At 45.5% G+C, this 15,465-nt stretch overlaps 1 protein-coding gene across 2 annotated transcripts in view; it reads right to left on the reverse strand.

The window, feature by feature from the left end:
• Positions 1–10,205: 10,205 nt before the first annotated feature.
• Positions 10,206–15,465, reverse strand: part of LOC138580976 (apoptosis-associated speck-like protein containing a CARD) — a 40,398-nt gene continuing 35,138 nt past the window's right edge. Inside the window, exon 2 of one of the 2 annotated variants that reach the window (XM_069651950.1) lies at positions 10,206–11,078. In XM_069651950.1, coding sequence (XP_069508051.1) covers positions 10,819–11,078 — 260 coding nt within the window. In that variant the 3' untranslated portion in view covers positions 10,206–10,818. The remainder of the gene's footprint in view (positions 11,079–15,465) is intronic. The other variant, XM_069651949.1, reaches the window with a different exon arrangement.

Genomic DNA, 15,465 nt, shown 5'->3' on the forward strand with positions numbered 1-15,465 from the left:
TTGTTTTCAAGCGCTTGGACCCTGTCGTCTATATTGTCCACTTTTTTATCCAGGGTATCCAGCGTAGCGTTATGTCTGCTCTGAAGCCTTTTATTTCCTCCAGGAGGGCAGCCATACCTTTGGTGACTGTGCTAGTGTCAGACATATCCAGGTGTGCCGGGGCCGCCATCTCCGGGCGGGTTGGTGAGCCTGGGGGCAAGCGTCGAAATCTCTGCAGGGATTCCTTCCAGTTCATAGGCCCCCCCTGACCATCTCCACGGGATCTTCTCCTGAATGCCCCAGGTCCAGTGGGCAGTGCCGCCGGGTCACCAGACTACGCCAGAGGGAGGGCAGCGGGGGTCTTCCCTGTATGCGGCCTTGACGTTGTACTCACTGTTGGGGCGGGAGGTTGCTCAAGCCGAATCTCCAAGCCACAGCCGATAAGGGCCTATCACTCCCCGTCCCAGCTTTGAATCAGGTCGCCTCTGCACAAGCAGTCTTTGTGGTCACTGTTTTGGGGTCATACAATAAGTGCTGTAGTTAGCCCGGGTGAGTACCCCTTTGTCCATGATGCTGGTTGTTGATTGTTGATTTGGGGCACCCTCGCCCGTGGGGGCCACAGAGCTCTCGTTGTGCGTCTCCTAAGCTGTGTGGGATCCAGGGAAGGCCCGATGGGGGAGGGGTGGAGGGGTTGTCGTGGGCACCCCTGCATGGGGGGAGCACCCGCTCTCTCGCTCCGCCGGTGGGGGCCTCTGCTTTTAGGGGTCCCCGATGAGGTCTGGCCCCGCGGGCATCAAGGGGGCCGAAGATCCTGAGGGGGCAGGCCGTGCCTCCTGTGTGCGCTCCTGCGCCAGCTCCACAGTCCACCGGTGCACGCAGGGGAAGTTCAATCCGCCGGGCCCAGCACGTAGTCCCTGAACGAAGCCCCAGGAAGGGGGAACAGCCCGGAGCACTGCGTGGTCTCGCCTGGGCTCAGATGGGCTCGTAAGCTCCCACAGCGAGGTCCGGGGGGGCGCTCTTCCGCGCCGTCCGGCGGTGTTGTGGGCCTCACGCAGGCCGCGGCTCGCCGGTGCCTCGCGCAGGGGCCGCGGTGCTGGGGGAGGCGGGGCTCACTCTCCCTCCCGGTTCAGAGCAGCGATCCGCCCGAGGCATTGTGTGGCCCCGCTCGGGCCCCGGGGGACGCAGGATCCGCCACAGAGAAGTTCGGTGTGGAGGGGGGCAGCTCCCGTGGGCCCTACCCGAGCCGCGGCTCTCCGTTACTTCCTGCGGAGCCGCGGCGCGGGGGGAGGCGGAGCTCCTTCTCCCTCCTCTTTCCAAGGGCCCGAACTCGACGAGTTCTCCACGTCGGAAGATCGGAGTTGGGGTCCGCGGGGGCTCCGCTGCGATAGCAATCCGTGGGGGGGTCGGCACTGTACTCCTGAGGGTCTGGGGGGGGCTCAAGTCCCACTTACGGCGCCCTTTGGAGGAGACCAGTGCGGATGCGTCAGTGCATCTCGGCGCCCCCTGGTGGATCTTCTTCATTCATTTTTTGATGTGAAAAGTGTACTTGTGATGTGAATTATCCTTTTTGTATAAAAACGTATCAAATATATTTTATAATTGAGGATGTGCAAGTATTTTGTTTGACTTATGGTGCCACTTTTTTGATTACCTGGTGTAACACATTTCATCTAAAGTCATTAGTATAGTATTTCAGAAATGATGTGGACTATAGCAAACACTGACTTTTCCCTTGTGAGTGCCTGGGTCTCTCATCCTTGCTCAATGAGCATTTTTCTAGTTGTATTATAATCTCATTGCTCGGGATCTACCCAGAGCACCTTCAAGTTGTTTGGAAAAACTTTATTAAATGATTTAATAATAATTATTTACTTGTAGTGCATCCCTATCTTCTCTGTTTAGATTGAATTAGGGCTAACATGTTTATAGTTGCACACAGCGAGAACTTCCTAGATATGGTGTCTAGCTGTGAAGTGAAGGATTGCCTTTTTCAACGGAACGCTTACCTGATTTTAACTCTCATCACACAGCACTGCGAGCTGAGCGTAGCTCTTGCTGTGATTCTCCTTGCTTCCTGGAGTAGGCGGGATCAGTCCGCGTCACGTGACTGATCACGTGACATTTGCCGAGTATTTATTGAGGCTCGAGCTGCCCGAGCAGCGTGTCTAGCTGTGAAGTGAAGGATTGCCTTTTCAACGGAACGCTTACCTGATTTTAACTCTCATCACACAGCACTGCGAGCTGAGCGCAGCTCTTGCTGTGATTCTCCTTGCTTCCTGGAGGAGGCGGGATCAGTCCGCATCACGTGACTGATCACGTGACATTTGCCGAGTATTTATTGAGGCTCGAGCCGCCCGAGCGGCGTGTCTAGCTGTGAAGTGAAGGATTGCCTTTTCAACGGAACGCTTACCTGATTTTAACTCTCATCACACAGCACTGCGAGCTGAGCACAGCTGTTGCTGTGATTCTCCTTGCTTCCTGGAGGAGGCGGGATCAGTCTGCGTCACGTGACTGATCACGTGACATTTGCCAAGTATTTATTGAGGCTCGAGCCGCCCGAGCGGCGTTAAGCCCATCGGAGTCAAGGCCACTGGCTGTTGTGCGGCTGTTTGGCGCTGGATGCACGTGCACTCTGGTGATTACAGTAAGAAGAGATAGCTGTGGTCCCCCATTCTGTGTGTTGGCATGACGCCTTGTATCACATAAGTTGGGAATGAAAAATAGTACATAGACTGATAATCTCTGTAACCCATATCATTTCTATCGGGAGATACGTGTGAACAGGACCAGCGAACGGCGGGAGACTGCGGGGCTAGACCCTTTGATCCCAGTCGCTTCTTGGCCACTTGCAATGAGTTGTTTTATATCATTTACATTCTGTTTGTAAGTTAGGAAATCTGTCGCAGTGTGAGCATATTAGTGCAAGCTAAGTTACCCCCATTGTGAGAAGATTACTGAGGAGGCGAAGCAACAGATGTGGTTCCTCTGTGACTTCCTGTGCTCTTTGATTAAAAGAAGAGCAAATCTGGTTTGGCTGTTATGCTGACCAGATCTACGACCTTAGGCATGTCTTTAAAAGATCATTCTCCGTTGCTTACAGCTATCCGCAATGATATGGGTTTGTCAGCCCAGTATGAGTGTGTGACTCCGGCACGGGGGCCAGCTAAAAAAGGCGCAATGGTGAATGGGGACATTTGAATGTTTTGCAGCGGTTTACTATCAGCCCACAGAGCAAAGCGGGCTGTGGCCAGTGATCAGGCACAGATGACTGGGGGTGTTTGTAGTGCAGATCTTTTAAACACAAGGCCTGCACTCGATACTGCCGGCCCTACACTAGGCACAATACCTGTTTTATTACTTGCTACTGCGCGACAAAACTCCCGCCTGCATGAATCATCCCTCTCGGATACGGCACTGTTAGACTCACTAACTCAAGGATTGATTCTTCCCACTGCCATAAAATGTTTACCACAAGTGGCGGGGGATTGTGCCATTATTGACTTGGACATGAATGGATCAGCATTCTCTGACAAATGTATGTCAGACAATCTGTCTAGTACACCTTTGATGTTTACAGACTCATCCCAAAGCTTTGATGATGAGTCAACTATATTGAATGCATCAGTGAGTGCTGGCCCAGTTCTGTGCAGCCTGTACACGAATACTTCCTCTTGCCCAGAGATGCACTCGCGTGTGACTAGCACTTGTGTGGATTTGAATGCACCGGCCCTGCTTCAGTCCAATATCACTCTAGAAGCGTTGAATTTGGCTGTCCAATCATTAAGAGACTTGTTATGTTCCTTAAATCAGAAAGCATGTGAGATTAATGAGCTAAGGGCTATATCTGATGGGAGCGGGGAAAGTATCTTTGTGTTCAATAGCCACACAAACACACTTAGAGGTTCCCCAACCAACGGTGCCATATTCTTCTGTAAGTAAACTCCTTGATCAGGGATATAGGAGTAGGTTACCCTGTTTTGAATCTGTTATATATGAAATACCTCCTGTGCCGGTAATTGAAGAATTTAATCCACTTTTGATATGCAATTCACGACCTGAGTGTGCTTTTCCATTGAAGCTTACATCTACTCAAAAGGTGTATTCAATTTTTAATTGTGCCAATGATAAAGTGACCAATGTGAGAATTGGGGATGAGGATCCGAAAAAGAAAGTATTTAGTAACGCAGATGAAAAGAAAGCACTGATAAAATTATCAAAAGATCAACCGACACCCAAAAGCATTGGGAGAGCTACTGCTAAACGCTTTATGAAATCCATTTCGACACCAATAGTTACAAACAGAAAACCATGTGTAAATGTTTCTGATGCAATTAAAAAGAAATATATGATGATAAATCGAGACAAGCCAAGAGAGCCCATTAAGGCCCTTAGCGTACGGGTGGTTGATGAGTATCCCCCTTTAGATGCCTTGATGAAAGAGATTGCACAGCTGAAGTCTCAGGTTGGCCCCTCTAGATCACTGTTGACGACTGCAAGCAGTCAGCAGAACGCAAGTGAGACAACCATTACATCCTGTACAGAGGAGGTAATGCGACATAGAGCAGAAATAAGGAAGGCGGTGGATGCGTATATGCAGGGTCAGCATCTTCCCCCTTCATTATTGGGGGCTCCTGCTGTTGTACAGTGCTTGCCGAACAAGGGTTCTAATACATTAGAGAATGGTGTGAAGCAGTCTATAACCAATCATGATGTAAGTAGAAATGGAAGCATTGATTTAGTAGCCCCCACTTTGAGTACGACCCTGGTTGCTATTGACAATAAATACCCGACCATAAGTGATTCCACGGCTAGTGTGAAGCCGACAATACCAGCTCACATGAACACTCCAGGTGACCTCTCAAATATAGTGCTATCACTCATTAAAAATGCACTAGGTGACTTGGGTTTGAACATGAATGGCAAGGAATCTGTTCCCTTCGGCTCATTTGTAGGAAAACAAGAGAAAAAGAGTGATTAAAAAAGTAAAATTAGACCGGCTCTATGTTCCTTGATCCTCAAATGTAGACCGGCTCCTTGTACCCAGTATGATTTAAATCGAAGAGCCATTTTGGCAATTTTTTCGGATGTACCGCCACTGCAGGACATCGTATCAGCTGATCTAACTCTGGTGGAATTTGTATCCAATTTGAACTTAAATGCTGTTCGCATTTGGACTCAATCCAGAGTAATTCAAAATTTGGTTTGGCAAGCAAAGAGGTATCTGTTTGACCTGGGGTTTGTAGTCAGTGTGGAAACAGACAGTACACCCAGCCCATTAGCGTCAATCAAGTAGCACGGAATGTGCACCTAATACCAAATTTTTGAGCACCACTAATACGAATAACAATCAGTGCTAGGAGGGGGATCTTGTGTTTGCAACTGCAATTCTAATCGAAATTAACTATGTAACTCCAATGGTCATCAGTCCCTCTCATTGGTCAGTTGGAATTCTCGAGGCTTCAAGCACCTCCTGAACAATGAGAGTGGGCTAAGCAGGTTTGACATAACCCTCCTCCAAAAAACATGGTTCATTTCACCTCTAATTTGGGCCGAGCATCAGGTCCATCATGTTCCTGCCCTAAAGTCCTCAGTAGGCAGACCATCTGGGGGCCTAGTAGTAGCTTTGAAAGACGGTCCAGGGTATTTGTCAGATGTCTGGGCAACTCCAAACCCCTATATGTTACTAGTCAGGGCGGTTATTCATGGTGACGTATATGCGATTTTCAATATATATTGGAATCCTGTAGCCATCACTACAGACCTGTTTTTTAGGGACTTGAATGCTTTGTTTGACATGGTGGACGAAGATAAAAGTATCACCCACCTAATATTAGCTGCCGACCTGAACTTGAATTGTCTTGCAAAAAATGATGGGCAACAATGTGAGATATTGGTGCGATGGAACTTTCTAGTCTCATTTAGAAATCTATATGTTTTGAATGGAGCCATTAGTCCTGATGTTCCTTCGGCACCGACTTGGCATAGAGGTAGCTCTTCATCCACAATTGATTATGTATATGAGAACTTTGCACTATGGTCCAAGATGCAAGCGTTTTAGGTGACACCGTCAAAGGTGAGTAACCATGACCTGCTCTGTGCCAATTGGCAATCTGGTATAAGATCTGAGGTTGATCAGCCAAAGGTATTGAAGAATGGCTGTTTGGTTGCCAATTGCGGTGGGAATCGTTTACGATGGACGGAGAATGCCTTGATCCACTTCAATCAAATCCTTCTTGATTCTAATCAAAATGATACTCTGCATACGACTAATGTGGGTCTTATTTATAGTGATGTGATGCAAGCTTTTAGTCAATCAAAATCTCGAGACTTGAAAGGTAGGGTTCACTTGCACACTTTTGATAGATCCCTATACACCAGGAAAACCGCACATCGTGCGGAATTAAGAAGGTTAGCAAGGCTTTCTCCGGCCGTCCGAACGGTCGTCACCAAAAGAGCTCGTTTAACATATAACAGCTGGCACTTGGAATATCGAGCAACCTTATACCAAAGAGATGGGGAGCAGATGTTAACCACGTTAGCGCAGAAAAATATATCAAAAATGTGGGCCTCACTCAATAAGGCCACCAATAACCATCAAATGGATATGCAATCTTCAGTGGTGGATGTACATCAGTGGGTGAACCATTTTGAGCAGCTATATGCGCTACACCTTAATTCTCAACCTTTGGCTTCACCCCGGGGAGACCTAAAGTTTTGCCTACAATTAGATCTGGTCGAGATTAAACAATTAATCATGTCCTCTAGTAACTCACGAGCAGTGGGCCCTGATGGGATATCTAACTTCATAATGAAAAAACATTTGGAAATCTGGGGTTCAATTGTCTTCAAAATATTCTCAGCCATTAATCAACAGCAAACACAAAGTCTTGGACTGAAGCGATCACAATATCAATTTATAAAAAATGCGATCGCAAATTACCAGAGAGCTATCGTCCGATTTCCTTGTTAGATGCTCTGAGCAAAATATTCTGCAGACTTATTCTGAAGGAGCTCAACAAGTGGGTGACTGATAGTCAACTCAAAGATCTGCTCAAGTCTGGATTTGTAAAAGGTATGGGAACGATCCCCAACATCATGGCCCTTGCTATAATACAATCAAAACAAGTGGACGGTGGTTGTCCATTGTATTTAGGCTTCTTTGAGTTTAAGTCAGCGTTTGACTCGATAGACAGATCAATACTCGTCGATAAACTTAAGCAACATCACTGTCCTCCATCTTTAATGAATTTGGTGATGAAATTACATATGAATACCTCTATGCGAGTCAAATTAAATTTAGAAGGCAAATTGTCACCCCCGATTGCAACACACAGAGGTGTGAAGCAGAGCTGTGCCCTTGCGTCATTTCTGTTTAATTTCTTTATTCTCGATTTGGGTCCGGCATTGACGAATTGTATTACAGATGCCCCTCGCATTGGTCACCAAAAGATAGCATATTTATTATATGCAGACGATTTGGTCTTGCTCTCTCTGACACCTAGTGGGTTACAAAATATGCTGAAACAATTAGAAATGTACACAATTACCAACAATTTAATTGTGAACACCGCCAAATCGCAAATTTTAATTTGCAACAAAAACTCAAAGATACATAATTTGAGGTGGACTTTACATCAATGTGAACTTTCAGTGGTTTTAAGATACAAGTATCTGGGAGTCCACATTGAACATCAAAAAACTCTAAAAATTCAAACCTGTGAGATCAAAGCTAAGTTAGAACCGTTGATCTCGCAGTCGATGATACTATTAAGAAAATTTGGGAAGTTCACATTAAAACATGTTATAGCCTTTTATAGGTCGAAGGTAGTTCCGATCTTATTGTATGGGGTGGAGGCCTTTGCCCCGCGAGACCGTTGTTTTTGGGATGCTTGGGAAGCAAAATACTGGAAAGCAGTTTTAACAGTGTCGCCTGGGACACCCTTGGCGTTACTGCGATTCGAACTAGGTTTAGCCTCTCTGTGTTCCCAAGTATTATGGAAACAGTGTGCCCTGTTGCGAAAACTATTAGAAGGGTAGGTGAAACCATCCCTCTTAAATATCTTAGCTCAAAACATACTCACATCGAATGATGGTTTATCGAGAAAGTGGCGACACCATACCCGAAAATGCAGCAGCTGATGCTGCGGTAACAATTGAGCTGCTGTTAACCAACTTAGCACTGTGTTCAAAACTGAGGGACTTTAATTTTAGCGCTTTCGGCCTTAAAAGGTATGGTGTGATAGCTGACTATTTGGTAAAATCTCCATCGCACTCATATTGTCGAAAACTACTAAAATGTAGATTGAATCAGCATGAAACAAGAGATATCCTTTGAAGAAGGCGATTAATACCAAGAGAGCAAAATTATTGCCGATTCTGTTTGGTCAGGGAGCAGAGGGAAACGTTACAGCACCTTGTAATCAAGTGCACTGCATTAGAAGTTACTAAGGGCCAAATGTTTTGGGTAGAAACTTATTGTACAGAATCATGTAGATTATGATCAAATTTTGAATATGCTGTTTTCTAGCTCAAGAGTAACTGTTCAGATTGACATTGTGCAATTTTTAGAAATAATATTACCAGGAACGTAAGAAGCCAAGTGAGAACAATGAAAAATGAAATGTATTTTATCATGAATATGATGAGTATTGCAATTTGTACTGTGATTGTGTACATCCTGGGATGCATTGTATTAATTTTTGCAACTTGTTGATACACTGTATTGTTATTCAATATTTGCAAAGTTGGTTTACCAACTGTAACAAATAAATTAAAAAAACTTCCTAGATATGCAATTTTTGAAGATTGATTTACTCACATCAAACAGAGCAGAAACTTTCGGGTTCGTGGAAGAAGCTTCTCGGATTTTTAATTCAGCTCAAGTGACTGAGCAAGAAAACGTAGGTATTGGAAAACCTGAAAAGCTGATTAACCAATTGGAGGTCTCGTATTGTTTTCACAAAGTCAATTACTTTGTGGTAATTTACTTTGTGGAAATAACTTCAAATTACTTAGAAATTATATATATATTGTGGGTTAAGGAGCAAAAGTGGGTGGCAGTGGTATTCAAGGGGGAAGGGTGTATTGGGTGGCACCCCCATGAAAAAATAGAAGTGAAAATTCGAAAGTCATTTCCGCAAAGTAAATTACCACAGAGTAATGTATTTCGTTTAAATGACATGGAACCCCAATTGAAGAATCTAATTCGAAGAGAGATTAGCCAGAAACCCCACACCACAACCCTTGCACAGTACTATAAGGCGCAGCATATCTCTAGGGGTTTGCGGGTTAACCTTTAACCCACTTTATGTAAAGAGAACCCAACATTTGTGAAACGTTGGAGAAAGATCAAGTCTTGGTTGAATCATTATTTTATATGGTTACGTTACAGACCCTGTTGCTAATATACCTACGGAAAGTTTGCCATTGATTATCAGCAAGATACTGCTGTGACAAGGTATCTGATTGTTTTAGCGCTTCACATTAAGGAAGAAATGAAGGTCTTTCACCGTGTATGGGTGTTGAACTTTCGTGTTTTGGGCATCCAGTATGTTCTCTGCTGGTAGGCTTAGTGATTAGTTGGTTGGCAGCGTTTCACTGTGTGGCTGAATTTACGTTGTGATACATGGGTTCTGTAGGTTCACTTCTGTTCACATTGCAGGTTGAGACAGGCGTGTGATAGCATTCAAGTTTGTAATTAAGCCTTGAACATTCACCAGATGTATGGCTGTGGTCCTGAGTCTTTTTGTACAGGGTAAATGACATTTAGGTTAATTTTCTCTTTCTCAGATTGTAGAGACTCTTGGCGGCTCTGTTGGGACTTTTAGGATCCTATTGTTAATAAACACATTCATGAGTTTCTGCATTTTAGGTGTATGGACCGTCATGATCTATTAAATATCACAGGCATGGTCAAATCAGTTGATGTGGTTATAATTCAGGCATTTATTGTCATATAGTAAGCATTTGACTAGGTGATTCGTGGAGTACCCTTTGTAATTTTTCATTGTTTCATTTTTTAGTTGTATTGACGACTTCACCATTGTGGCTAGTTTTGGAAATTGGTAGTATTAGCTTGGAACAAGTGTCACAAACTCTATTGAAGAGCCCATTACCTACAAATGATGATCACCCCATATGGAGGAGTTTTACAACGATGAGGAGATAGAATGTTGTTAATCAACCCTGAAGAATGTTGAGCATGATGCATGTATGACAGAAACATGTTGGGTGCATGCGTTTATTTGATTATGCATTTATTTGCATTGTTTGCAGGTAGAAAAGAACAAGTGCTTTAATTTTTGATTCATTTTGTATAAATATTACTGCATCTGTTAAGGGCATGACAAGATTGCATAAAATGATGGGCAAAATAATAAAAAAAAAATATAAAAATGGCATATTTTCTTATAAGTTTATGTTAAAAACAAAACAACATATCCTTTCACAGCTTCCAGGGAGCATGCATAATTTGTATAATTGTATATTGCTGAGACTTTGATTCCTCCTCCCCATTTGTGTTTCACATTCACAGACCTTAGCTTGCACCAAAATCGAAAAAACAAATACTTTTATTTAAAAAGCATATTTGCATCTACAAAACATATCCCTCCCCTGTTAAAAAAATACAAAAACAGAAATACAAATAGCCCCTGTTGATGGCTCATTGTAGCACCAAACATATTGAAAAGAGGTGTGCGGCTAGGTCAATTTCCCTCTCCCCTCCCCTATCTTGAAGAAAAACTGAGTTACATTTTGACGTCCACCTGAGATAAAGGTACTTTGCTCAATTTGGGCCAATGCCGTTAGATTTTCCACTTCCTTCTTCACCACCACCCTTTACTGGCGTTCCAGGTCTCTGACGAGAGGTGGGTTGTGGGTTTCCAAGGCTCTGTAGAATTCATCCTTGTCACCCTCGCCCCATCCACGCTCAAAACTGTACAGCTCCCGCATCTTGTTCTGGATGGTATCCCTCGTCCCCACCCTTTCGTACTGCTCATCGGTGAGCAAACCAGCACTGAGTAGGTGGTCAATTATTGGCTCTACCAAAGTGGTCCTGCTGATGATCTGTTGTCTGTGTTGGTCCACAAAATGTTGGCCTGTGAAGGAAGACAAAAAGATGTTGGCATGTTTCGGTTCTGCAGTTAATTGTTTCCTAGAGCTGTCCTGCATAAGGAAAAAGCAACTAGTATTTATATTCTAACGCTGCTGACATGTATTCCTACACCCTAGCCCTCTTCCGCTAGACTCATGTGAAGTCACTGTGGCATAGGCAGGGACCAGAACAACTTTGGACAGGAAAAAAGGTTTTCTTGAAAAATTTGAAAGCCTGAACAAACGTGCAACCACACCACTCCCCAACATTCCATCTGTTTACACAAACCTCTCGGGGTGGTCAAGGAGGGTCCACTTTATTATGAGAGATTAATGTTGCACACACCATATTGATGACAATATTAAAACTACAAATGCAACCCCAACACAAATCCATACAATGGGGTGTTTTTTCCCACGGTTAGTTACACATGCATTCTAAAGTAGCAGGGACATTCTTAACGGAAAAGAGAATTTGTTACTTAGTAATAAGGTTGTATGAACAGGGCAAGTTTCACAGTCTTTGCAAGGGAACAGATGTAATGAAGCCCTTTGTATTAAAATCTTTAGAGGTGATTAGTCATTTGTTTGGTGGTAATAAACATGAGGCCAGAGGCCAGTGTCCGATGGTTATGTATTTTTCCAGGTCATCAGAGGTTGTATGTGGCCGCGTAAATCAGATTTAGGCGCCAGGAATCCGTGGAAAGGAGATCACAATCTATAGTTCAAAGAAAATCCTGTTTATGCAGACCTCTCTCTATTTGCCAAAATACGTCAGCAGGACCATGTGCAATCATATTTTAATTTAAAGACCCTAATCTAGTTATTGCTAGCAATTAATTATGTTTTCAATACTAAATGTTTAGTGGGGGCGCTGTTGAGCTGCAGCAAGTATGGCTGCCTGAGACGTCAGCTATGCGTCACCGATTCTCCTGTTAGGATATATCCTTCACTATTGTCACTGAGGTAGGCTGCTACTTATTAGCCTGAGCCGGCATACCGTGCACAACAATTGAGTGCAGTTTTGGGCTTGAACTCCTGGAGCAGATTGCAGAGCCGTTGGACAGAGCCGTTGAACAGCTCCACATTAGCAACCGCTCCCACTTGCTGTGCCACAGCTGAATCAGAGAGTAGGAATGCATTGGGGTGGTATTCGGCAGAGGTGGGCCTCTTTCTTCCCCCCACTTGGTGTGTGGCTAGTGCCTGATTTGTGGCTCAGCATCTGAGACTGTGGACTGTTGCGGCCTGCCATATTGCCTGTAACGTGGAGACGCTGATCAACGTGCTGCTGTTGTTGGCGCTTGTTGCAGAATTCCTCTGAGCATATTATAATACTCACGGAGCCCTGGAACTGCATTGGATTGCAGCGGATGCCCAGGAGAGGACTTTTTGAGCACCTTGCTCATTACTGACACTTTCTCCTGCATGGCTTGCCTTGAAACACAGTGCGGCGGGCACTGAAGTCTGTCCTCCTCACACTGACCTGCTTGCTGGAGGAGAGCTCTTTTGTTTCGTTACTCTGCACACCGTGTGGAGAAATGCTGTCCATTGACCTGGAGTGAGCATTTCCTTGTTTGAACCCGCGGGCCTTCATTGGTTGGAGTGCTGAGTAACGTGTTCCATTACTGCATACAATAACACTTGTTTCTACTGCTCAAGCTTTGTGGCCTGGAGGGGGCTTTTACTTGGTCGAATCTGGTGTTCTCCACTGGTCGGGGTATTGGACACTGTGTAATACTGATGCGTAGACCAATACTTGCAATTGTTACCACAACATTGTGGCCTGGAGTGCGCTTTTACTTGGCTGAATCCGACTTTCACTGGTTGATGTACTGAACACAGTGTTACACTGCTTAATAGACCAAGACCTGCTTTGGATACCATAGCACTGTGCCTATCACTGCACAGACCCTTTGCCCTGATGACTCGTGGCACTGGAAAGGGCAAGAGGGGTCCCTTGGATTCTTTTACTAGTACCCCACATAAGGATGCATCGACTAGCGACGTCCCAGTGGAGGGCACCGGTGAGATCCCCCAATCACTCCGAATACAGACCCCTACATGTCAGTGATGCAAGTAGGATTTTCGCCTGTTAATACTAAAGTCGATTACATTGTTTCTACTATTCAGCCCCTTAAGATGAAACTGGATAAGGAGAGAGGTCGCATCACCGCTGCGGAAGCATGGGTTGGAGATCGGGAGGACACGCTGGCGAGACATGACCAGGATCTTCAAGCATTCAGGAAGGAGCTAAAGGCGGTGCGATCAAAGTGTGAGGACCTGGGCGCTCCCGCCGGAACAATATCCAAATTGTGGGAGTCCCTGAGAAGGCTGTCCGTGGCCCTATGGAGCCGTTTGTGGAAGGTATCCTGCAGTCCATCGTTGGAGAGGCACAGTTCTCGATGCAGTTCCTGGTCAAGAGGGCGCACCGGTCATTGGCCCCGGCCCCCAAGCTTGGAGCCCCCCATACACGATTATTGCCAGACTATTAAACTACAGTGACTAGGTTCTTAGGCTGGCAAGGGAGAAGGGAACTCTCCAGTTTGATTCAGCAAGAATTCACATATATCTGGATTTTTCGGCCAGACTACAGGCGGCGAGGAGTACCTTCAAACAGGTTAAGCGACTCTTGCGATACAGACGGATCCAGAATGCTATGATGTATCCAGCCAAGTTGAGGATCCAGCATGGGGGCAGAGCACATTTTTTTGAAAACCCAGATGAAGTGGCAGCATACATCGAGAAGTCTATACCTATTCCAGCGGACCTAGTGCCCAGCTCCGGCCAGAAAGATTGGGCCTCATCCATGGTGTCTGGGGATTACCACTTACACTGTAATGTCTGATATTGTTGAGCATGTTTCCTAGTTTTGCTCTACTGCTGGGGGTGGTTGGGGTCAGGGGTTTAAAATGTAAAGGTTTGTTGTTCACGTTGTGGGCAGTAGGGGCCGGGGTGCAGATGTGGATCCTGAGGGCTCTTATTGTCGACTTTTGAGCATGACACGCAACGGGGCGGGCCGACAGGGACTTCTACTATCACTTCTCACATGGAACTTCCGGAGATTGAATAACCCGATTAAGGCCTGTAAGATTCTTTAATGTATAGAGCGGCATGGCACTAAATTAGTTATGTGACAAGAAACTCATGCGCTGGGGGGTATCCAGCACGCCTTTGCACCTAGGTGGTGCCCCTTGCAGTACTATACCGATTATTCCTCACAATCCAGGGAGGTCCTTACATTAATACACCACTCTTTGGGATTTAAGGCAGCCAGGAGTGTGACTGACCCTCTGGGCTGCTATATTATTGTTTGGGGAACGCTAGCGCAACAGTCGATTGTCCTTGTCAACACTTATGGTCCTAATCTGGATGACCCCGAATTTTACCAACGGGTGTCCCACAAGTTCACTAACATTGATGGGGCCATGATAATTGGGGGGGTGGGTGATTTAACACAATCTTAAACTCTCAGTTGTATAGAACGTCGGGTGTTCACAGGGCTTTGACTAAAGCTGCCCAGACCATCCATCAGCTGATGCTGTGTTTTCCATTGGTAGATGCGTGGTGCCAGATTCACCCTCAAGAAAGAGAATATACGTATTACTCCACAGTACGTGACTCTGGATCGCGTACACACTTTTGGTTGCTCTCCCCTGGTTGGATGCCGATGGTTAAAGGTTGTACCATACATCCCTGAACATTATCAGATCACTCCCCAGTGCTGTTGTCACTGCTCTTTGAGGATATGCCAAGATCTCGCCCTCTCTGGAAAATGGCCCCGGCTATGTTGCTGAATACTCATATTGTTGAAACATTACACATTGATGTTGGTGCATTTTTTGCCCTCAATGAGGGCTCTGTTCAATTGCACTCCACGTTATGGGAGTCATTCAAGGCGTGGATGAGGGGAGTGCTTATGTCTACATCTTTTGGGTCACTCGGCCATTCGGCACGAGTTGAATGAGATTGAGAGCCGGTTGAGGGTGTTGGAAAGCACACATGGGGGAACGACATCAGCGTCCACGATAAGGCAGATCCAGAGATTGTTTTCGAGGTTTCATACCGTAGCGGATTGTAAGTTATTACATATGGCTGCACCCACGAGGGCTAGGAGGTATGGGGACGGGGATAAATCCAGAAGGTGGTTGGCCAGACTGGCAAGTGGGGAGAGTTTCAATCGTCCCGTAGCAAGCATACAGGGGAGGGATGGACAGATGCGACATTAACACTGCCTTTCCTGACTTTTACACTGCTCTATATCATAACTACAACACTGTCATGGGTGAGATTGTTCAGTACCTGGACGGTCTTCATTTGGTAGTATTGTCGGGTGAGGCAGCTTTGATATTGGAGCAGCCCATAACTGCAGAGGAAATAGTTGAGGCAGTGAAG

Source organism: Ambystoma mexicanum, chromosome 3p, assembly GCF_040938575.1.
Source record: "Ambystoma mexicanum isolate Mex_15411 chromosome 3p, UKY_AmexF1_1, whole genome shotgun sequence".
NCBI lineage: Eukaryota > Metazoa > Chordata > Amphibia > Caudata > Ambystomatidae > Ambystoma > Ambystoma mexicanum.